The sequence below is a fragment of the Anser cygnoides genome, chromosome 2 (genome assembly GCF_040182565.1).
Source record: "Anser cygnoides isolate HZ-2024a breed goose chromosome 2, Taihu_goose_T2T_genome, whole genome shotgun sequence".
NCBI classification, from domain to species: Eukaryota; Metazoa; Chordata; class Aves; order Anseriformes; family Anatidae; genus Anser; species Anser cygnoides.
In genome coordinates, this window is record NC_089874.1 from 69115680 (window position 1) to 69141526 (window position 25847).

At 38.7% G+C, this 25847-nt stretch overlaps 1 protein-coding gene across 50 annotated transcripts in view; it reads right to left on the reverse strand.

The window, feature by feature from the left end:
* Positions 1 to 25847, reverse strand: part of CLASP2 (cytoplasmic linker associated protein 2) — a 141681-nt gene that overhangs the window by 74839 nt on the left and 40995 nt on the right. For 32 of the 50 annotated variants that reach the window (XM_066992332.1, XM_066992335.1, XM_066992345.1 and 29 more), the window contains 3 exons: positions 25341 to 25367; positions 17878 to 18024; positions 178 to 257 (listed from right to left, as the gene is read on the reverse strand). In XM_066992332.1, the coding sequence (XP_066848433.1) occupies positions 178 to 257; positions 17878 to 18024; positions 25341 to 25367 (254 nt within the window). Of the gene's footprint in view, positions 1 to 177; positions 258 to 17877; positions 18025 to 18513; positions 18727 to 25340; positions 25368 to 25847 lie in introns of those variants that run through there. The other 18 variants (XM_066992334.1, XM_066992363.1, XM_066992362.1 and 15 more) reach the window with 4 other exon arrangements.

Sequence of the window (25847 nt, forward strand, 5' to 3'; positions counted from 1 at the left end):
ACAACCGGTAAAAAATGAAGCTTTCCGTGGAGACTAAATTTTCAGAAAGAAGGAAAAGTAATGACACTCAGTTAAAAGACTACAAAATTATATATAAAAAAAAAATATAAGCTTAAGAAGACAGTGTTGTAAATAGCACATTTCTGAAAACAAAAGCTAGTATATACAACATCTTACCTGTACAGTAGGAACATCTGTAAATGCCTTAATAAAATCATCTTCATCAACAGCTCCAGCTCCTCCTTCTTTAGAGGAACCTACATAAACATAAAATACCGTTAAACAGTATCTAATGCATATCAAGGTTTTCAAAATGAAATAACTGTCTTTCACCATACCCGTTTTCAAACATTTAATAAAACTCACAAAAAGCCTGAAAACTGTCTAAAATCGCAAGACCCTGAACACTGATTTCAACTCAAGTAATTAAAACTTTTTTCCCCAAGAATGAAAAATTTTGAGCAGTTTCCAAAGACAAAGATAATGGTTTCATTTTATTGTTTTTATTTCTGTGTTTAGCTGAAGAGGTACGTAGTACAACAATCCTCAAGTAGCCATTTGTACAGAATTCTGAGACTTTCATCCTGTTAATATAAACGTTCCTAAATGAAGCGCAGAATTTCAAATTACTTAAGAGAGCAGGAGTTACTTGTCATTAAAAAAGTTCCTCAAGATCAGTTTTTCACATTAATACACATTCTATGAGCAGTCAGCCCTAGCTTGTGTTTTGTTTCTTTATTTTTTAAAATCTTGTATACAACCCTAGATGATTCTTAGTACCTTGTACTTCCCATAAGTCTCCTGTTGAGCTAGGAAGTGTGAAGTGCATTTCTCAATCTCAAATCTCCAAGAGCTTCAAGACAGAAAGCAAGGACATGGTAAATGGAATACAGTGTTGGGACAAAAATCTCAGCATGCTCATCTCTATACGTGTTCCTCTGAGAAGCTCCAGGATCGTGTCACATAGAGGAAGTCTCCAAGAACCTTCCCGACATGTTACTGGAAAACTATCATACCAAAAAATGTTCCCTCTCCAAAAGCTTCCATGATGGCTACATGAGTATATAGTACAGCTGAATCTGTGCAAGGTTACTGATGGAACTATTCACATGTAATGCCCTAAAATCCATGGCAAAAGGATCAGGGAAGAATACTAACATGTAATTTATTGGTCCCATAGCAGCATATAGCTGCTAAGTTTCATAACAATCTTGAGTAGAAACTAAGGAAATTCTAAAACAGAAAATAACTTAAAATGAGCTCCTGGATTTCAGTGTCTTGCAAAAATTAGTTACCAAGAAAACCAGTGTCTAAAGGAAAGGACTAACATTTCCCCTGAATCAAAGAGCAAATTCATCAGATGCAGGCTGTGCTAAAAACCTAAAACTCCAAGTAAAAGGTAGAGCTTGGCAGAAACTTCATGCATCTTCAGCAATTGAGACAGGTAGACAAGTTACTGCATGGATATAGTAAATCCAGTGCAGTATTTCCTTCTTGAAGGAAAAAAAAAAATAGAACAGACCCTACAGGAAATGAGAACTCAGGAACAAGGGTCTTTTCTGAACTCTTTCAGATACAGTGAGACCAACACATTAGACGGCACGACATCCTGCCCAACATACAGTGCAGCTGAAACTTTCATCATCTTTCATCAGCCAGAGAAGAAGTGTATCTCCCTAACTATAGGATAAATAAAAACTATCAGTAAAAACAAGTTAAGGCTAAGGGGTCAAAAAGCTAGGACAACACAAACTCTTGGTGGCTACACTCTTCAAAAACGTTTCATACTTCACAGTCCCTCATCTCCTATTTATAGTGGAGGGAATTAGGTCTGCTGTGATTGTACACTTGTGTAGTTTGGAATGAGAGGGTCTGCTACCACTATGATTCGTATGACAGACTTACTAGACCGGAACAACCCTATGCAGAACAAACCCTATCCTACTCCTCTGTGGCTGCTTAATGTAAGAACAGTGAAGTGACACTGAGCAGAATTTGGACATGTAAATGTTCCTGTATTATACTGCAGGCACCAACTTTTGACAGCCTAAGCTCAAGAATGTTGTGAAGAGATGCTGCACACAGAACTCCTCTATGAGTGCATCTCCAACAGCATCTGTCACAAATGCCAATGGCAGTCAAAAGGAAAGAAGAAATTATAACCACTTATTTCTTCTCCCTCCAGAGAGTAGAGGGAATGAGTCCTTTGACAAAGTGAATGAGGACCTAACTGGCTGGGAAATAGAAAAGGGAAAGATCAAGTTTACACACTGGACACATCTTTCTAAGTGATCTTCAGCATACATCTAAGAAGCAGTGTGACACACACAAGCTCTAATTGCAGCTACTAGACCATCAGCGAGCACTGGCCTCTATTTCAAAGAGGACAGAGAATGAAAAACATGAGGTTGCCTATGAACTCCCATTTCAGATTTTGCTGTACGCCTACATTTTTAAGCCAATAATCTGTGAGCACAAATCTTTTACTAGCAAGTCAAGCAGATAAGCCACAGTGTAGATCTCCTTGATGCAGACCACTACAGGAGACTCTTGAGGCCAAGTGAGACATCAAATAGAAACATTGTTTTGCAGAAGTTCTTGATAACCATAAATCATGCAATTTCTGTGAATGAAGTGCCCTCAAGTATGAGAAAGGGAACTCAAATTTTTGCTTTGAGGTAAGAGGTTGTACCCATTAATGTGTGCTTGAGCTTGTAAATACGCAGAATATTTTGAGTATGAGATGTACCACAAGTCTGCTTTTTCATGCGACTAAAAACAAAACAAAACAAAACAGCTGTAGAACCCCTTTTCCTTTCTGCCACACAAACCTGTACAGCTCCTAAGAGGGAGGGTGCCCTGGTAAGAGCAGAAATTTTGTTGAGAGAAACCTTGGAAGGAAGAATTTGGTACAGGAGCATCATGCTAAACCAGGTGGTAAACACAGCCATCTGAAGTTCAATTCATAACCCCATTTGTCTCTACCAAAATATACTGACATTTAAGAAATTGTCATAGTACTAACACAATCACAACCAAAATGCAGTACTCAGGAAAGGTAAATGCAAAAATAGTTTGAATAGCCAAAAGGTTGCTTAAGTTTTACAGTTTTCATCTGGTCAAAGGACATGTTTCTTTTTAAAAACATTTAAAGGTATAAGCAACAGTTCATATAAGGTTTCTGTTCTCATCACCAACGTTGTTTTAGTCAAAGATAACTGTGTCCGCTGCAAAACAGTAAACACCTATGAAGCTCATACTATATGTTTCTTTGCAACCTGATAAAATACTGCTCAAGACTGCAGTGATCCTGTGACCCTAGAGGCAAGAAACACCTGCACTTAACAGTTTATACGAGTTCTGTATGATTACTTGATTATATAAATACCTAAACACCACTATTAAAGCACAAAGAGTATTTTCTGTTACTTATCAATTTTCTGCCAAGAAAATAAACTTACAGAAACCAAACATTGGAAATTGACATGAACACAAAAGCATAGTAAATCTTTGGATTTAAGTATTTGAGATATCCACAGTGCACTCCTATACACTATAAAACAGAGCTCAAGAGAGGATGAAGTTGCCTTTGCTAAATAATTAGGTATTATTGTCCTTGCCCTGCCTTAAAATATCAATTTGAAGATCAGGAAATTGCAAAAATTTGCTAACAGGTATTCTAGCACCTTAACCTCATTCAATAATAAATTCTGAGGAATGAGAGAATATCCTTTACCTAATGGATAACAAATCATAACTTTGGAGAGAGAAAGAGGAGGAACAGACTTCTATTTAAAATCCATTTGACATAGCCTGGTGACATAGCTTCAGCTAGTTAACTTCTACAGACCACTACTCTTTTAAATTATTGCTCCCAGAAAATTGTGTTACTGTCTCTTTGCCTGGTAATAGAAATGATTATGTGTTTTTAGGCAGGTGACACTTTAAAAAAAAAAAAAAAGCACATCTTTTATAAGCACATTTGCTTCTACTTCACTAAACTTTCTCCTCCTCTGCTCTGATCACATATGCATACCAAAATAAAGTGTGAAATAACAGCCTCTGCTTATATTGTATAAAAGTCAGAAGTCTATAACGCACATCAAGGAAAAATACTGTCCATCCTCTCTCTCCCCGATCTCTTAGTAGTTATGTTTACCAACTTGTTTAGTCACTGTTTCTGTGGAGACTAACAAAAAATGACAGAAATCAACCTGCTGTTTCTCAGTTGAGGAGGTCTTTCACCCCGCTAATGAGATTTAATAGTCCTGCACGTGAAGATGCCTTCAAAGAACTTCTTATGCAGTTGTAAAGCTTGACTTTCCTCCACAAAAGCAACACCAGAGCTTTACAAAATTCTCATTTCAGACAGTTCTGCCTTCAGACTTAAAACTGACAGATCTGACAGAGCAGACATGTTTTGATAAGCTGTTTTGTTACTGTTAATGCTTACCTTCCCAGACCAAGCTGTGATTATAAATTCTTAGAAGTATGTCTCTTGAGTATTAATGCATTCCACTGAATAATGCATGTTATTAACTTTAGCCACACAACACATATTCCTTTGACCAGGTGCAGACATGTTAACTACTGCATTCCTGATGGTAAGGAAACTAGAAACAATTTTAAGGGTCTGCAAGCACACCGCATCTAGTATCTGTAAGTGCCCAGCAGACAATTAAATTCCAGAGCCTCAACCACCAGCTTTTTCCTACACGAGTGCAATTTACATTACTTTTGGATTCACTTAGCTGACACCCAGAAGAGAAATTCATCTGAAGGAGAAGGAGAACAATCCACTTAAGACATTATACAGAAATTTCATTCTCGTTTTCATACATAACCTTTACCTACTCCTATCCTTCAAGCATCATGGTTAGACAAATTCACACAGAGACCTCTTCAAAAAGCTGGTGAGAATCTACCTAACATAGCAAATACACTTGATATGGAAGTAGATTACAGCAGCTTAAGCACCCCAAAGTTTTTTGGTGTTTTTTGTTGTTTATTTCTGAATTAGGTTTGATGTCTGGAGATGGAAGCAAAGGAAATGAACCTTTCCTTCATGCAAAGTACTAAGAGAGATGAGATCTTAAGTTAAAGGGTTTCTACCATTTTGTGAGGCTCCAGGAGGTTTTTTCCCCCTCCTCTTCTCCCTGAACAATCTTTATCCAGTCACAAGTTCAGCATTCTGAAAAGCTCAATACCAGAAAGGGTTCTGAATGCAAACGCAGAAATTACTTTTTTTTTTTTTTTTCCCAGAAACAGATTTCTCACCCAGGAATTAATTCCTACAATAAATGTATTCTTCTGACACTTGGAATCTTTCCATCGTTTCAAAATGACTTGAGACCACTAACTTGATCTGCCACCTTCACGATCTCCCCGCAAGTACCCACAAAGCTATACATGATGGGATGACAAAACAAGGGGTCAACAGTATATGGAAGAAGAAATACATCAGAGTGGTATTGGACTGTTATTTTTGTTTTGAAACAACTGCACAATCAAAGTATGCTTATGCTTTATGTTTAATAAAGCATACATGCATTAGCCTAAAAATAAAAAATACTCATCTCATACAGTAGGTTAACTGGCACCTCCCGCTCGTTCTTCCTCCTGAGCTGCCTCATTCTATCACTAGTACATTCAAATAAATCAGAACAGCAAGAGACTAAGCTGAGAATGAAATACACTGGACAAGAAGAATGGCTTCTATGAGACAAGTGCCCTAGTCTGCTTCACTGTGGGGCCATATAAACACTGTGCTAGCACAATACAATAGGTAACATGGGATAGAAATGAATGAGTGGAGACAGGGAAGAAAATGATTCCAGGCAGCTTAAACAGCACAGCTGCTGAAAACCTAATTATAGTCTGAAGAGAGTACAGTCATACTCAAACAAAATAAATTCAAGCAAGGACAACTGCAAAGGCAACACAGTGGAACAGACAGCCTATCTCACTAAACAGGAAGGGGAAAAAAGTTTATGGAAAACACTGATACAGGAAAAAAAAAAAGCGAACACACCCATATGAGCTACAAATAAATTACAGAAATTAAAAGATGCTTCCTATAGATTACAGCAACCGATTCTTCCTATCACCAATTTTTGGAATCCCTTTCAATGACACAAAACCCAATTCTGTGAGATGAATTCTTTAGCACAGTACTGGCAATAGAGACAGTGCTTGATAACCAAATTGTGTTCCCAGTCCTTGCGGGTAGGTAGATAAAGGCAATGTTTAACTCTCTCTGAATATATGTTCCGCTGTTTGTTAGTCTCTGACGTGGTGATTTTTACTGAACCTTCTGTAACTACCTACAGCCTAGTCTAGTCTTTGAGAAATCTACTCGTTTATCCTTGGGCCAGCCCTTATTACTGTTTGACAACACCGACAGCTCCCTTTAAAAGTGGTGTCTGTTGTGGAGAGAAGTTAACAGTGCTTCATGATCTGAATTACCCCCTCTGAGATGGCAGTGGTGACTTTTAAAATAGTGATTCTGATAAAGCCCTGCAGATAGACTGAATTTCAGTGGCTCAGTAAGAAATTTCTCTCTTTCCAGACACAATATGGTTACTGGTACGATTAATACAACAGTCCTGAATAACACCTTTTCCTATGCACTTGTCAGAACTCTGCTTCTGAAAAACATGAAGCAAATGTTTGGAAGTTGAAAGTCTTTGAAAATTCCCTTCCTGCTTTAAATCACTAGGTCATCTCAAGCGTTTTGATAGGCTATATATGCACAGCCTAACATATTAACAGAATATAGGAAACATTGATAGAACTGAGGTAAGACCACCATTGTTTCATATGTTTCACATATTTCCATGTTTGAAAGACTGACCTTTGGATTTTAATTAAAAAAAACTTAATCAATAGACAAGCACAGAACTATTCTTCAGTCTCAAGCACCTGGACAAAGCATGAAGTATTTTTCCACTGGGTGCCTAGGAGTCATTTAGCATAGGTGCCTTCGGGTTGCCAGCTTAACAAAATATTTGAGAGGAACAAATAGCATTTGCTCTAATACAAATAACCACTCTAGTCAACGTTAGACAAGGTGCATTTTATAAACAAAGCAGATTTACTTAAAGATAGCTACACTGGTAGAATAATACCAACAGTATCCTTTAGGGTGGATATAATTAGACTAATTTAAAATAATAATAAAAATAATTATGTTAGTATAGTAACGTGTCCCAAGTTTCACTCACAGCATAAACTGTACTAGCCAAAGCATAATCATTCTGGTATAACTGTTAGCACCACTTACTGGCTTTGCTATACAAATTAACAAACAAACAGGTCACATTACTAACTGCTTCAGCTCTGCTAGTACAAATTAGGGGAAGACCAAACAGTAATGCTGTAGTGACCTTAGTTTGGATTAAAATTTTATCAGCAAAAATCCAGTTGCCTTTTGTCTGTTTTCCAAGATAAAGAACAATTCCATTTGTAGAAAAATAAATAACTTTCCATCCTCAAAGATCCCTCTGGTTCCTATAAACTTGGCTATACTTTCAGAGCTTTTAGGAGAACATGCCTTGCCTACCTGAGAAACCTCATGAATAAAACACAGGCCTCCAGTAAACAGGCTCTGACAATTTATGCTGGAAAAATATTGGGAGATTACCCAACTGGGTTGCTCACGTCTGTCTGTAAGCACCTGCACAGACTGGAGAAAGGAAGAAGGAGAAGAACAGCAGAAAGAACACGTACCAGTCCCTCAAGCCACTGCAGTTGGTGATTTATGAACTTACACTAAAACCAGTAATGGCCTGAAGTGCCTTTAACAAAGACACTGGGCAGACAATTAGGATCAGTAAACCTCTTTGACTGGCTCAACACAATCAGATTTTTTGGTGATAAATTTAAGAAATCGAATATACTTTTCAATCATCAAACACTAATGTCAAATAAGCCTTTTTTGCCAGAAACTTGACTTAAAGTGGCTTTGTGCTTTTTGAAACCAGCTTAGAAGACAGCACAGTGACTTTGCAGAGTAAAAAAGTCTTCACTAGAAAGCCCAGTTTATGGAAACTGACAGATGAATTCTGTCAAATTCAGCCCCGTGACTGACATTCTTCATGCCAAGTTGTCCACCTCAACTCCTCCAATGCCAAAAGTCTTGGTCCCTGAGGCATCCAGAAACAGTCATTCAAGCCAAAATATCTGCACAAACAAAACAGCAAAATACCTTCAAATTCATTCAAAATAAATCCTATTCCTTACTTATTTTTTCCCCCTACATTAGAAAGTTGGCAGACATGGTTGCAGAACTTCCCCGGAGATTCCACCTGTGGTGCGCCTGCTTCATTAAAACATTCCTCCCACATGCCAAAGACATTGTGCATGAACACAAGTTTCTATGCAATAACTGAGTATGCTGCCTCTCAGGACTGCGATGCTAAGCAGAACTCGCTGTGCAATTATTCACTTCAGGAAAGAAAAGGAGCAGGTGAGATAAGAAGGAACTAGAAGCAAGTTATGCTTACAAGGAATAAGGTGGCAGGAAAATGGAACATAACTATTGGAACAGCACCTTTCAATCCCTGAGGTGTGCTACAGCAGTTCAGAAGCAATCATAGTGTGAAGTACACATACAGTCCTTGCCCCAGAACTTGTGTGCTAGTAGGAAGCACAAACTAACTCTGAAGATCTAGCATGCTTACTCTTAATTTTGGAGCTGTTCTTGAGTGCGAAGAGTCCTTTGGAATTGTGTATGGAATGCAAGGGCTACAAAACATTGTATTCCTGAGAGACTTAGTCAATGATATTTGAAGCTCTTTCCCAATACCAAATGCACAGTTTCAATAACTCTGGCCTCAATTCCTATGCAGCATAATTTCACAGGTACAAAAGATTAATAATACTGTACAAAAGATTAATAATACTACCTCTTATTTCCACAGGCATGCTATGAAAATCATTTTGCAAGCATTTGTGAAGCATGCAGAAAGTATGACTACATGAGAATGAAATTAATACAGTTAGTTCAAGGCTTGGATAGCATACATTAGATAAGGCCATAACCAGGGTGGGGGATAGCAGGGAAAAAAAAGTAGTTTCATGAGCAACAAGAACACAGATACCTGACTTCCTTTGGGCTTATCTCACAGTTGGTAATACTGAAGTGTAAGCTCACACGGTAATCTTTCAAATAAAGCATAGTGCTCATGCTCACGCTGTAATTTGTCAAAGCACTCATGTATTTCTTTTCTGAACTCAGCAATCAATTTTCACAAATACTTAACATTTTGAGACCCTGGCTCATTTGCCAAATTTCAACAGTTGGGTTTTTTAAGTTATGCTAATTTTATGCAAATTCGTCTTCTTTTCAGTTTTAGTATAGCTTCCTAATAAGCTAATATTTACATTTTACTTTAACTTGTTCCTCATCTTACACCTGAATAGTGAAAAAAACACACTAATTATTTTACATTACAAAAATTGTTACAGAGAACAAACAGGAACACAAACAAATAATTTGTATCATTTGTGTTGTAAAACAAATTGGGTTGGGATAACACAATTGTTTGGGGGTTGTTTTGATGCAATGGTTTCAGAAAAAAAGGCATTTTCATTACTGTTAACACTTCTCTTCAACAGTGCAGTCTTTTCTGAAAGAATTCAAACTGATATTCTATTAAGAACAATTAGAACTAACGCTGCCTGTCATCACAAACAATGCAATTTTTTTTTTTTTAAGATATGACAAGGCGTTTTTATCTTTTAGATATCTATTTTTATCTTTTAGTCCTAGAAGTTCATTAGTGCAAAACAAAAGGTCAAAATGATTTGATTTTAATGTATGGTTGTTCTCCTGTATTTTTAAGGACATCTCATTTATGTGGTGGCAAGTGATACTTGTACCTTTGTTGAAATTTCTCTACTTGTATTATAAAAATAATTTGCATCTTATGTTTCCACTTCCTCTGCCTCTTTGAGAGGACTCAAAGTGGCAGCAGGGTCAGCTGACTTCTGTTCCACTTCCTTCTGCCTCCTTTCTTTTTCCTTCTGGATTCAGCCATATGAAAACAAAGAAATTGCCTCCCCTCTTCTCACTACTTGAAAAAGAAAATCACTATTCAATGTTAGCAAAATAAACAGCAGCTGGCTTGTCTTCCTTATTCTTGCCACTGCCTGGTACTACGTTTGCTAGTAGGATGTTTGTGACTGTAACACAGAGTAGGGGTATCAAAAGGAGGCTGGACAGTGCTGTAAACTCTTATCTCCAGACTTATTAATTACTGCTCCAATGTTACTCTTCTTATTTTATCCATTAGTAAGCTGCCTTCTAGGCTATGAGCTTTTTTGGAGAAGACTATTGGATACAGTACATGCTTACACCAACATAATAAATCCTACAATCTAGTTGAAGCTTCCAGAAATTAGTGCAAAACAAACTGAAGTAGCACAAACTATCTGCCACCTGTCCTAGGATGACACACATTAAGAAGGGAGACTAATAAACACCAGTTATGAATATATATTCATATATGCTGTGAATGTGTGTATATGTATGTACATATGAACTGAAAATATATTCAGTTCCATCTCGTCACTGAGGCTGATTTTTTAATACACCTGCTGATGCAGCAGGTGCATCATTTAATGCATTTAATGCATAAATGCAGCAGGTGCATTTAATTCACCTGACTAGATGCAAAGGAAAAAATGTTATAGGAAAGTAAACCCCAGTGGGCTGGACAAGAATATGTAAGAGCCAAGGATAACAGACTACTGATCACACGAGAGGAAACCTTCTCAAGTCCTATGCAGGGGACTAAACAGCAACAAACCCCAACAACTGTAAGTGAACCTGGAAAGTTGGAAGTCCTCCTGTTTCCCTGAATTCTGGGTTAGGTTAATACAGTTCATGACTGCATGTTTGCAACCCAGTCACTTCATGGGCAAGGCCGCGTCAGGAAGGAAGGTAACTGACATTCCCTGTCAGGACAGGGAAGCAAAAACAAGCTTTTTGTAAAAATTCCTGATTCACTCTCTGATACCCAAGACAGATCTTAAAGAGTACTCAGAAAGACCAAAAAGGCTGATTTCAGAAGAAAAATCCTTGAAATTCACAGCAACCTGTAACCCAAGGCGGCAATTGCCACAGAATATCACCGATGCTTTGACTGCCAAAATTATCTCTGAGCAGTTTTGTATCTCACAAAGGGTCAATAAACAACTATGAAGAAATATCTCGTTTATTTTACATGACAACTACAGCACTTTGGAAGTCACTTAATGAAGGCCAAACAAATAATAGAAGAAAGACTATTGCACAGCATTAACAATTCCTAAGTTTAAAATAATTTGAGTACTGATTACTCTGAAGCCTTTTTTGTGTGTTAAGTAAACTCAGAGCGGTCTTCATCAGTCTCAAGATGATCAATACAGCAAGCAAAGCATTTATCCTTGTTTAAAGTCGATTCACTAACAATTTATATCTACAGTTCCACAATTAAGTCATTTTTTTAATACATTTCTTAACTACAGTATGTAGTTTTAACTTAACCTAAGAAGGTTTCAGAAGTATCCATTTTTCACTACATTTATTTTAGGCAGAACTTTTTCATTTAAACTGTCCCATACTGAAGCCTCTAAACACTTGGAAATCTTTTTCTGCTAGAAAATAAAAGCTGAGAGCAGCCAATCAGTAGCATTTTAATGCATCTCAAAGAGCTGCATTCCTGTGATTCAGCAGGGGAAAAAAAGCACTACTATGCTAACAGAACTCACTACAGATAGATACACAACCTAAACTTAAATTTCCTAAGGTTGAGAATAGCTTTCTACAGTTAAGAGCGTGTTCCTTTAATTATCAAGGTGTACTGTGTTATTACTGTCCTCACAGCTGCCTTTTTGCCATAACTGTTTACCTTGTTCATCCAAATTTTCCAGTTACTTGATTTCTACCTGAAAGAAATTATTCTTAATGTTTTTTGAGCCATCATCAGACTTTTGGAGGCTTTTATGTCAAAAAATTAAAACCACCCTAAGACTAAGCGTTATTTTAGATTATGCCAGCATGAAACCTCAGACTGGCACAAAAGCAGTCTTCACTGAGGACCAGAGCCTTTGAACACTTGAACAAAAGGCAGTTATCACATTTTTTTTAAACATGGAAGGAAAATAAGCTTCTTGTATGTGTACATATTTTTTAATTGAGGGGAAAAAAAGAAAAAAACGTAACGTCCTTGGGGTTTTACTTCATATTCTTCATGCTTGGCATCAACAACATTCTTACTCCAAAATATCTTAAAATGGCACTCAGAATAATTCTTATATTTACATTAATAACGTCCCTTCTTCTGGTTTGCCATGGGATGATTCATCCAGAAGCAATATAGGTTGTTTCAAAAAGTGTTACAACATTATTAGGGCTAAACAGGAAGCTATATATGATAATGCTACTAGGCTAATACACTACATTAATAAAAAAACAGATAAAAATACTTTATGCGTTATCTTCCCAGTGAAGACAACTACAAAAAGTAGAAAGTCTACCTTATTGTTTTAAATTATACTAACTCGTTTTAAATTGTTTTAAGTTACACTAAGAATCATGTTCTACCTGGACTTGAGCAAAGCCTTTGATATGGTCCCTCACCACATTCTTCTCTCTAAACTGGGAGAGGTACGGATTTGAAAGATGGACTGTTAGGTAGATAAGAATTGGTTGGCTGGTCGCAGCCAAAGGGTTGTGGTCAACAGTTCTATGTCTGGGTGGAGGCTGGTCACAAGTGATGTCCCTCAGGGGTCAGTCTCGGGACCAGTGCTCTTCAACATCTTTATCAATGACAGATGACGGAATTGAGTGCACCCTCAGCAAGTTTGCAGATGACACCAAGCTGAGCGGTGCAGTCGATACAGTAGAGGGAAGGGATGCCATCCAGCCAGAGGGACCTGGAGAGGCTAGAGAAGTGGGCCCATGAGAACCTAATGAGGTTCAACAAGGCCAAGTGCAAGGTGTTGCACATGGGCTGGGGCAATCCTACGTATTTATATAGACTGGAAGAAGAAGAACTTGAGAGCAGCCCTGCGGAGAAGGACTTGGGGGTCCTGACGGATGAGAAGCTGGATATGAGCTGGCAGTGTGCGCTTGCAGCGAGGAAGGCCAGCTATGTCCTGGGCTGCATTAAAAAAGGGGTGGCCAGCAGGGAGAGGGAGGTGACTGTCCCCCTCTACTCTGCTCTTTTGAGACCCCACCTGGAATGTGGGGTTCATGGGGTCCACCATGCAGTCCTGGTGCCCCCAACACAAGAAGGATGTGGAGCTCTTGGAACGGGTCCAGAGAAGGGCCACTAAGATGATCAGAGGGCTGGAGCACCTCTTCTACGCAGAAAGGTTGAGGGAACTGGGCTTGTTTAGCTTGGAGAAGAGAAGGCTCCAGTGAGACCTCATTGCAGCCTTCCAGTACTTGAAGGGAGTGTATAAACAGGAGAGGGAACGTCTGCTTACATGTGTTGGTAGTGATAGGACAAGGGGGAATGGTTTTAAACTAAGACAGGGGAGATTTAGGTTGGAAATTAGGAGAAAGTTTTTCACTCAGAGCGTGGTGAGGCACTGGAATGGGTTGCCCAGAGAGGTTGTGGATGCCCCATCCCTGGAGGCATTTAAGGCCAGGCTTGATGCAACTCTGGGCAGCTTGCTCTAGTGGTTGGCAACCCCGCCCAGAGCAGGGGGGTTGAAACTAGGTAATCTTTAAGGTCCCTTTCAACCCAGGCCATTCTACATGATTCTGTATGATTCCATATATGTTCCAGCCCTAGAGGTTCTCATAAACATAAAACAGAAAGTTAATACAAATTCCTGTCCTGATTTTTCTTTTTACAGCAAGCTTTTCTTCCAAATATCACACCACTTTATTGAAATACCAGCATTCCTACACTTAATCCATTTTAAACACTGCTAACTTAAACTGACATTTTGGGAAAAGAAAGGAGCCTGGTCTTCTTGTCAAGGTACAGACTGAGCTTTCCTGTTAACATCTACACACCACAAAACTTCTGAATAGGAAACAAAGGAACAATTCCCTAGAAGTCTTGGAAAGGAGTTCACATTGGCAAGAAAACCTGCCACAGCCCTCTAAGAGATCTTGAAGAACACAGAGACAAGAATATAGTTCATTTGGCTAACATACTCAACTTAAGCCAGTTCCTACTTTAAATTATGGTGTCTCTTTCTATTGAAACATGGCATGCCTTACTGCCAAGAGCCTGTGAGTATCCATTTCTTGGAGTGCAGAACGCACGGTGTGTGCATTCTCAAGGAGGTGGCCTTGGAGAGAGGCTCTGCCACTCCAGTGAATAGCTGAAAACAACTGTGTCAGAAATAAATAGATCAGCTGTGTGGGACACTGCATTTCGTGGCAAATGACTGGTTTGGGGAAGTGTATCAACCATGGAATAAGAAATATGCCAGACAAAACATTGTCCCATTAAATTGAAGATCCAGTACTTCTTATTCTTCACAGGCAAGAAGGTCAGGGTCTGAAAACCTCCAAGTAGTAAAATCAGATGAGAAACAGACTGCTGGATTTCTTACACCCAGAGTAGTACCCTGCTAATGCTGCCCACTCTGATACTTTTCTGGCAAGCTATCTTCCACAGACTTAATCACACCTAATCACACCTGCCAGCATATGTACAGGTCTACAATCTCTCCCATCCCTACTGTGGGCAGGAAGGGATCTTGAATAATAATTCCTAGCTCTAGAAGATACAATCCACCCCCCCCACCCCGTAGGGCATTGTTATTGCTAATGTACATACTTGCTTCACCTGCCTTCCCTGGACAATGATTTTGCACTTCCAGTGCCACCGAAGTGTATTTCCTACAGTAATTTAAGTACCCACCACACTGAAAATCTCTTTTTCCTGGATGGGTCATTGCACTCAAACAGTGCATCTAGAAAGCAATCGATTTCTTAAATAAGAAATATCTCCATAACGTATGTAATGAAAAGCCAAGCATACACCCAACTCAAGAGATATCACCATAAAAGAAGGCGAGCAACATGGCTAAGAGGTTTAATTTTCTTAGCCTTAAGCCAGACTCACCTCCACTTCCTTTTGGAATGGGGGGGGGGGGGGGGGAGGGGGAAGGAAAAACGTCTTTCTGAAGTAGCATCGTTGGGGAAAAGGATCTCTGGAATGCAATAACTAGTTTTAAGTAAATCAACTTCTAGCAATCTCAGCCTATGCTCAGCATAATTTCCACCTGCACTGACAGTTCTACCTGGTTACACAAGCTTAAAGAGAAGAATCTGCAGTGAAGGATTGTTTCAGCTGCGGGTCACTGAGATGACCTGTAAGAACTTTGTTAAAAATAAAGAAAAAGCAACACAGATATGGAACTGCTGTGGCTTCTTCCTCCAAGGCTGAAATGTAAATTCTTGATATGTATACATACCTGTACACTCACATGCACAGAGTCAGAGACAACTTAAGTAAGCAGGATCAACATGTGGCAGAATGGTGAAGCGAGCAGTTAGTCCTGAAACACCTGCGGCCAGTGCTTAGGAGGGAAAGGTGAGCCAACAACATCCCCATCATTTACAGGCTCGTAATGCAGTAGTGAGCAGGATTCGGGGCTGCACGTGGTAGAGCCCTAGTAAATCAGCAAGAGCAGACAACTGCTAGAACCACAGACTGCCAAAGAAAGTAATTTGGGGGCTGAAAAAAAAAATCTCAGGTGTCCTTTAGATGCCTGTAAAGCAGACCCAGACAGAAAGTGGATACAAAAGAGATCAGGTTTGTTCACATGCAAAAAGAACCACAAAGTCTCAAGATAAGCAGAATAAGATGCCCTAACTGGACTCCTTGAAGCCCATGGTTCTCTGTGGAGTGAAGCTCTCTAAACCCAGTGCTTTCATGCGGTTAAGACCGTGTGCTTCTGGACACCTGCCCTGTTCATGTGCATTTATCTAGCAACCATTTCTGACTCCTGTCAGACAGGGTACTAGGCTATACATAGACCTCTCATCTAAACTAGGTCCACTGTTCATATGAATAAAGTTAGGGGAAACTCTTCATTTCTAGAAGATAACTTGACTGAGAAATACAAATGGCACCTTCACTAATGCTTTTTGATAGGCTAGGAGATGCAGGATTTTTAAATCCTATGCAGAAGGGTAAGGCCCTCTAAATGCTGACATTTAACATTTCTATCTGCTAGCAAGCTGGTTACTAGACAAAAGTAGTTTCAGCACTGAACTGAAGACCAGAAGGCACATTTCTACCTTCTAGACATTTTGTGAAGAATATTGAAGTTGAAAGGAGAAGGTATAAAACAAGGAACGACCCAAATGCTCTATTTTTGGCATGCTTAAATGTTGTCCTTATTCCATTTTTTTTTCATTTTATTATTTTCTAAAGATTGGCAATATAGGCAAGGGAGGAAAACCAACTTTTTTTTTAATTAACTCTTTATCTATCAAATTTCTAGATAAACTGATTAACCAGTTAAGTGTTTATTCTGATCTTATTTCCCTTTCCCTGTTCTCTTACCTTCGGGCTTTTATCGGAAAGGTTTTTCACAAGTCCAAATGTAAAAGCAATTCCTCATTAACAAACACTTATACTTAATATTAGACAGACATCAACTATACTTATATTGAAAGAAACAGGAATCCTAAGTGTTCAGTTCTGGTACTACATCTTGCATGTAAAAACCAACCAACCAAACAAACCGTGCTTTAACTTAAAGAAGGTACACAAATAACAAAAAATACTAATAGTTACTTTCAAGAGACAGCTTCCTTTATGAAATCTTTTAAGTGGTGCTTCGTGATTCACTGAGTTGTAAGCACGAGTTGTACTATAGCACCATTGATCCCACCCTATGGGAATCTTTCAATATATTAGGAAGTCTGAAGATCACGTAAGAGATGCAATAAATTGTCACAACATGAGCTATATCTTATTGACAAGCAAATGCATAAGGCAGTTTGTTTGGCATGTATACCTTAGTTCAATTTTTTTCTTTGCTTTGGAGTTCATGTAAGAGAATGTTTCATGAATAGGCTCTGGAAAAAAATGACTCAAAAAATCCCTTAATAAAAAAAAAATCATTTTTTTCATAAAATGCCATACCTGAAGCATGGTATACTTCCACTTAATTATGTATTTTTCTGAATGTGTACATGAACCATCAAAAAAGCTGTTATTTTTTTTTAAGCAGTAAACAGTTGCTTGTCAGATTCTGCCCCTCCTCACTATTAAAAAGGGAAAAAAAAAAAAGGAAGGGGGAGGATGTCCACATTCAACAGTTACAATTAGTCAGCATCATCATTACCCTGCTTTGAAGTCCACCATGCAAAAAAATCTGGCAAGTATTTTGGCCTTCATTTTTGTCTTCTACAACCAATTTCACATTACTCTGACAGTTTAAGGAGTAAGAGGAGTCATTCAGCTGCACTACGTACCTCTGTTGAGGTACACGATTGATGGCTTGCCCTTTCTTGCCATGTGAAATGGTGTAGACCTTAGAGTAAAAAATCTCACGTACACAGATCTACTCCAGAAATTCACAATACATTCATTTATACAGTAAGTGATGTGTGGATTCCATCAAAAAAGCACCCATATACTCATTTTTACCAACACAACTACCAACTCCAGATGTTTGTTTCATTTATCAGAGGCCTCTATAAGCTAAATGTACATCCACAAAGCCAGACAGACATGCACACACCTTTACATACAACTAATTACATAAAAGATGATCCCTTACTGTTTCCAGCTCTGCAAAGAATACTGCAGTCATGAATTAAACATCACCTCCCAAAGTTCTGTTTTGTACCCACTCTTAGCAAGGTTTCTGGGAACACCTATTAGGGACTGAATAGGTTTACATTACCTCCAACCTTAGGCCCACCAGCCGAACCTGGCTTTCTTGTACTGTTGGAAGGATTTCCTGGCTTTTTAGGTGCAGGAACCTTAAAGGCTGAAGCAGCTGATGATGGCCTATTTCCATCCACCGACTCTTCATCATCAAAGCTTTTGTCTGGAAAAGGATACATTAAATAAAAATAAAACCATTAGAATGGAGGTATATTTATTTGTTGATCAGCTGTTTTGCTTCACATTTCACAGATTCACAAAATGCATAAATAAAAAAAGGATTTATCACTTTGTCCTCTGTCTGTGACCTGGGAATAAAATGACAATGGGAAACAGCATTTTCTATACAGTAAGTGCTTATAAAACATTCTTTTGCCTCCTTAATTAAACACTCTAAAATTGCATGCAGAAAATGAATCCTACACATTCATTCCCACAAAAGGAAATTATCTTTTAACAGATTGATTTTTTTTGCCCATTTCTGAATATTTTCCCCAAAGGACAGCCCTTAATATGATTTTTATCACTGCAGTCTACAGCTTCTCCTTTTTCTCCTTTTACTCACGCATGCATTTTTCTGCTGCACATCCTCCCACAATGTGTCTACCAGCACTCCCTGCCTCCTTCCTTCCACGCAGATTTTTCAACTTACAATCGCAGATCCGCTTGCAGATCAGCCGCCTCATTCCTCTGATAGCTCGCAAATCCCCTCGCCCTAGGACAGACCCAGCACTTCACATGGCCGCAACACAGTGAATTCTCAACCCTAAGCGAAGATGTGATGGGAACCTGCTTGCAAACACCCCAGATCCTCTGCTGAGGTTTGTGCCGGCATCTTTCTCTGCCTTCCCCGCACTAGGTGCCGGCAGAGCCAATGGGCTGCGAGGTGACATCATCAGCAAGGAGAAGGTGGGAATCCTTCCTGCAAATAAATGCGTTCCCACATGCGGCGTCCACCACAATTGCCATTCTGCATTCAAGCCATCAGACCGCCTGCCCACCGCACTCCGGGGTTTGTGCTCCTCTCTCCTATGAGCACAGGTTTGTTAATATCTAAGCAAGGAAGGGATTAAACTCTAGTCGCTAAAGCGGCCTCAGTGCTTTAGAAAACAAAACCTGCAGCAGAACACAACCGTTTATCAATCCGCTTGGTGGAGGAAGGATTTGTCTGTAAGCGTCGACATGGAAAATATACCAGCCTATGGTTCCCATAATAACTAAAATGGGCAAGGCTGAGCCCCAGCTGCACTACAGTAATAGAAGACCAATTTAGCATATTACCTTCTTTAAAACCTGTCACGTCTAAAAAAATAAAATTAATTGCAAACCCTTGTTATCTCTGGAAGGGAGACTATTTACCCGTTGCTTATCCAGAGCTTGTTTCCAGCAAAATGTCAGCTATATTTAATAATATAGCCTCCCAAAGGGAAGCAGCTTTCATTAAAATGGTAAAGCAAGGCTTTTCCCCTCTCTGCAGCATTCGCAGCAAAACCTAACATTAGAACAACCCACATTTAACATGTCAGAGATCACTGGTCCTGTAGCAAAGGCATTTTTCTAGCACTAGTGAAAAGCTGTGTACTGCACTAAAAAAATCTTGACGATTAAAGAAACAGCAAAAAAAAGCACAAGAAACGTCTGGACACACAGCGACACCTTGCATGGCGCTCATCCCACCCTCTCCTCTCTCACAAACACCAACTTGTAAGAGAAGCTCCTCATGCTCACTAGGGTGCAGATCTGCCAGGTGTGGGGCCACAGCATCGCCCCCTGGCCCCACATTGCTGCGGGAGCAGCATGGGGCTACACAGCCCAAGGGCTGGGAAGGCGGATGCATTCCCATCCCTGCTGCTTGTGCTCCCAGCAGCACAAATAGAGCCAGGCATCACGGTTTTGAACAGGGAACACCACCAGCCCGATGCCAGGTTGAATGGAATAAGCCTCATACTGTAATAGGGATGCAAATGACGATGGTTAAAGTCTAGGACGCCTGCAATGCTACAGGTAATTTTAGAACAGCATTAGGTAATATCTTGCAAATTTTTAAGCAGCCTGAACAGACCAACACTGACACATCAATATGCTATTGTGAAAACAGATCAAATGTAAATATTCAAATAAAGCAACAAAAACATTTTTGATTTTTAATATACAAAATGAAACAGGCTACATTTCATGCTACTACCCAACTGCACAACAATGCAACATTGATATGCAAATATTGCACAAGAGGCCTTTGAAAAAAATGAATTTATTTACAGCATAACGTTAAAAATATGAAGTGAGCATTTGCTCATTTAAGCAAAATCTCCTAATCAACCCCCCCCCCCCCCAAAAAAAAAAAACTAACAACAGAAACTGAACAACCCCAAACAACACTGTACTCTGGGAACCAAACATTCCTAGTTACCAACATGTTGGATAATTAGGGGCCCATATATTAAACAATGCTCTGGATAATATAGTCATATTTCTAAACCTCAAAGACTTTTTTCATATACCAAACATTGTTAACACTGGATTAAAAACCTACCCTATGAAATAGTTTCATACACTTTTTCTGTCCACAGAAAAACCTAGCCTTTAAAAAGCCATTTTTTCCATTTCTGTTTTCCCCACCCCTTCAAATGCAAAGGGATTTTTTGAATCACAGAACTCACCTTGGCCACTGATACACAGACATTCTTAATTGGTCTTTTTCATGATTTATGTAAAAAAAAATTGAAGTACACTCACCACAAGTTACAGCACATTACCATCTTAATTCTAAGTTTTAAGGCTGAAGTAGCAAGTGTTGAGGTGTATTTTTTTTTTTAATAAAGAACAGGAAAATTTTGTACCACCTTTCACAGAAACCTAAAGTTTTTCTCCACCCGTTTAGGCCTTCACAGTTTTATTTCCCTAGGCTTTATTAACAGCGTAATACCGATTTATCTTTAGAAACACTTCATTTTCAGAAAGACCCCTAGAAGTATTTGTGAATACCTGAAACATGCAATCTTCCATGAATACGTGCTTTCCACACATTCTCACTTGCATGCCATGACACTTGTTTGCCTCTCTCACAAAAGCACTTCCATGTAGCCCAGAGCCCAGACCTCTGGCTCGAGGTACAACTGTTAATCCGCAGGGCAGAAGCAAGGTGTGGGTCTACAAAAGCCAGCGGAGCTGAGACAATTTACTACGTGCCCCCAGTTAGCTCCCAGAAAAGGGCTGAAGCTACTGACTCCCCGTATGCAGCGTGATGACGGTTGTACTGACAGCACCCAGCTATGACTGTAACGCTAGTTTTGTGTAGTCTGCAAATGAAATTATTTTCTCCAATGGAAGCCATAAAAGACTAAGTATAATTGATAGTTTCAAATCAAGTCCATCTGAAGGATGCAAATGTTTTCAATCTAGAATGGCTTTGAGAAAAACAACTAAAAGCAATTTAAAGTGTATTAAGATAATTTACAAGGCCAAACACTTTCAACATGTCTAACTGTACATTTGCAAATATACCTGACAGCTGAAAGAGCACTCTCCTAGCAGCATTTATAACAAAGTTCCAAGCTATTGAAAATGAGAATAAAAACCTGTATGAATTGCTAGAAATGTACAAAACATGTGAAAGGAAGAACACAATTAATGAAAGAGACCACATCTCAGTTAAATCTCCTAAGACTGTCCTTGTACTCAGTATCTTCATAGTAGTAAGAGTATTGGTGCTAAGTACTTCCCCACAGAGGAAAGCCTGGAATCTAGTATTGCCAAAAGCTCCTGAAGAAACCTAGAGAGCACCAAAGGTTCTTACTCTGGTACAACTTTGCTTCCAGATGAAGAACTTCCAGCTAGAAAAGTACCAAAAAAGGTTGTTATATTCATAAAGCTAGCAACACAAGTTCCAGCATTACAAGTTTTCTCCTCTATAGTAGAGGAATGAGAGCTCCGCAGTCAGCATGTGTTCTACAAGGGCTCCGTAGCAAGTGAACTGGTATCCAGGAGTTCAGGCACACTTCTACAAAACGTTTCAGAAGAGTCAATTGAGTGTTTCTAGTAAAACAAACAAACCAGCCAACCTGACCAACAGATTAGGCTCTAGAGTTTGGTAAACTGTAAGTTCTGTAAGTTTCATAAAGTTATTCAAAGATTAAATCCAGACACAGCTGTTCTACTAGAAACAGAAACCAGATTTGTGAACCACAGCAAAGATTCAAATACTAAAATTCTTAAGTAACACACTATGCAATTTGAATTAAAAATAACTGAAAGATAAAGGATATCGTTCTGTCATGTAGCACTACCCTCGGTGGCCAAATTATGCATATGTATTGCCTGTTTTAAAAATTATTCAGACATGTCAAAGGATAAGTACTTAAAACCAAACTCAATATTCAAAGAACATTCCAGTACTCCCAGTGCTGAAAACTTCTTAACAACCTATTTACTCTGATTTGGTTATCAAGCAATAATGGTAATTACAGATGTATGCAGGGACAAAAGAGAATCTAAACCTTTTCATATCTAGAGAAAAAATATTTTAGTGCTGATATATATTAAGTGAAAATTAATTTCTTGCTACCACAACTCAAGCCTTTACTTATTTGGTCTTACGAGTAATAGAATTGATGTGATGTTTAATATCTAATATTTTCTAAGTCACAGACAATAATGAAAGAAATGCATCATCATCTACATGCCTGTAGAAATTGAATTTCTACACTCTACTCATGCTACTCAGAAGAAGCTAATCAGAAGATAACTGATCTTAAAGCAGATCCCTAAGTAACACCACAGTAAGAAAAAAAAAAAAAAAGATCCCTTGCAGTAACAGTGAACTAAAGCTGGCCATAAAGGCAAAAAAAGCAGCAGTCAAGATCTTGCACGGGCTGTGAATACCAATATGTAGTGTTTTAAAGCATGTACAGAGTAGTCAAAGAGGACAGTAAAACCGCTTCTAAACCTTGATTTTTGTTAAAACATGTCCTTCCTATAACCATTCTTCTTTCAAGTATTGCTAACAGATACTATGATTTCGGACTACTCTTTAACAGTTCCTCTTCCGCACCACAAACACACAAACTGTTTATAAAAACATTATTGCAAAATCACACCTCAGCAAAACAATGACAAGTAGATTCAACTCCCAACCTTTCCCTCCCACATCCTGCACCTACCAAGAGGCTCCAACTGCCAGTTGACGCTGCACAGACATAGCCAGCATTAACTACTTGAACAGCTGGGACTGAGTCAGTAGCTCGCTTCCAGCTGAACTGGTACGCCTGCAACAACTTCCACCAAGCGTGAAAAGGAAGCCGCAAGCAATAGGGATGCATCAGGTTAGTTGATCCTTCTAATCCATACTTCAAGCCAATGCCCCACACTATTTAGCAAGCACTTTATCCCTTACACATCAGGCATTCCATACAGCAGGAATCTGTTTGTCCTACCACAAAGGACAGATTCGGCTGACTACGCCCATTCATTCTAAACCCAGTTTAGACAGTCCTGGGCATCCTGTCTACCTCCAGCTGACATTCCAGAAAGGCATCCATCTCCTGCAGGTCTTGTGCCACACTCTGTACGACATGGCTCAGCTGGAAGCTGCAGAGCATCTTAAAAGGCACTACCTGCCTAGGTTTAGGCAGCTGAAGCACACCCAAGATGCTTTAGACCGAACACAAAGGCAGAATTCCCAGTCATTATCCCTGTGCCAGTGAAGGTAAAGGAAATAAAAAGAAAAAAGAAAAAACACACCAACCAACAGCAAAATAAACAACAAAGCACAGAAAACAGAACAAATAAAGAAACACAATCAATGTATTGCAACCAATTCTGAAGCCAAATTTACTTCACATGCCATTTTTTTCAGGCAGTTCTAGTGGACTACAACATCTTAAAACAAACAACCAAAAAACACAAGCACAGGAAACCCCAAACAATAACAGGAATGGGGTAAACAAATCAGCCAAATGTATCACAATTTTTTAATTGGATCAACAGCATAATGTTCCCCTAACTTTCCAGTAAGATTGCGAGGTGGAGCATGGCTCTACCACACTCCACTGATCGCTACAGCACAGTGAAATAGGTCCATGTCAGATGCGCCTTGAAACAAACAAAACAAAAGAAGCAAAACATACCACCAAGAATCTAAATGAATGTGGCAAGAGAAGAGGGGAAAACTGGAAAGAAGAAACTAGACCTGAGAGAGACATTTAGAAAATAAATATTTAGGGATGGCAATCACACTTGCCACAACAATTATTCCAATTTCTTAAAGCCTATCTAATTATACTACTAATTTATCCATTTCCCTCAACAGTTTCATGAAAGACTATCTTCAGAGAAGACTTAATTCAGTAAAAATATAAAATATTCCAATAGTATTTTCCTCACCCCAAATAAAAGCCAGTCTTACACTCCATAAACTCTACTGTCTGTCTGAAAGACAGGATTTAGAAGACAAAGTTTCAAACAAAGCTGCAAAAAAGCCAAAACAAGCAACTGAGCTTATTTCTCCTTCCAAGTCAAGCTTTGTCCCAGTCTCTAGATCTGAAATATCTTCCTCAAACTGAAGTAATTTTCTCATTTTTATCATTATCTACTACAATTAAGGGAAGGATTCTGCAAATCTGGATCTATCTTTAACATTTGCAGCACCTGTAAAATGATTTCCACTGTCCAGTTGCATTTGCAGAACTTTTTCCTTTAGTCAATTTTAAATTATTTACCTTCCAATTGGGCTTTCCTTTGTTATGCATTTCCCAAATGTTACTCCATACTGAAGATGCAGTCAGTATTTCCGTACTTTGAAAGTCAACAGCTTTATTCACAGCTTTCCTCAGGTGCATTGAATAGCCTCCTAAATCAGCACCTAGCAGTCTATGGCCTACTAGTAACTAAAGCATAATTTAGTCAGTAAAGGGAAGAGGGAGGGGGAAGAAAAGGATAGCCAGGATTTCTAGAATTCATGACAAGGCACCATCTACAGCAGGATTCACAATTAAACATGAAAAAAGTACATACTTAGTCTTATTTTTCCCTCAACATTTCTAGGATGTTGTTGTTTAAAGGCCACACTACACTCAGTGCTAACATGTTAACATAGTGTTGTGGGAATAACAATCAAAAAAAAAAGCATAGAAGGAAGAGAGACATTATTTGTAGAGGAAATCACAAGTAAATAATTTCTGATAATGTAAAGACATAAGTTGATTCAGTACCTGTATCGCTGTAACTGATGGGAATACTCCTCTGTTCCAACACAAAGTAAAATTTTAAACACCTGTGCTGAGGTGGGTACTCTTCTATGAAATTTTAGAAGGAAAGCTGAGAGGGGCAGGAAATTCTGAAACAATCAGGACCTGTGGCAAATGAATATGAATACTCCCATATAAAGTCTCTCTACCCAGACAGTGATTATAATGAAATTGGGTAGTTCATTTAAAATAGTAATAACCACAAAGAAATAAAAGGTTTGAAGAGGATTTTTACCTTCTTCATGGCTGGTAAATCTATGAGCTACAAGAGAAAAAAAAAAAGACTTGTTATTTACATCAAAAGCTGTGCTTTATTTAACTGTTGTAGCCTGCTTACTGAAGACCTGATTTCTTGGAGAAACACTTCACTCCAGCTGCTAAAGTTACCCTGAAAAAAGCTATTGGTACAAGTACTTTCTTGAAGTATAAGCCTGTGCTATTCATCTTTAAAATATTCTACAACTTCATAGCTGCTCTTTGCTCAGTGGGCATGGTCTCATTACATAGGCTCCCTAAGTCTTTTTCTTTCTTTCTTCACAAGTTTCCTTTGCTTGTACACTGACTATCTACTCTCAATAGCTTTAGTATGTACTAATCCCTTAACGTATTTTAGCGTATTTTAAGCAAATCCCTTAATGTATTTTAAAACAATTATATTTAATATGAAAACGCATTATATTTGGTTAGAATCCACTATGCATAAATTACAACAACATGAGGTACTTTAGTTCAGAGAAGTGAG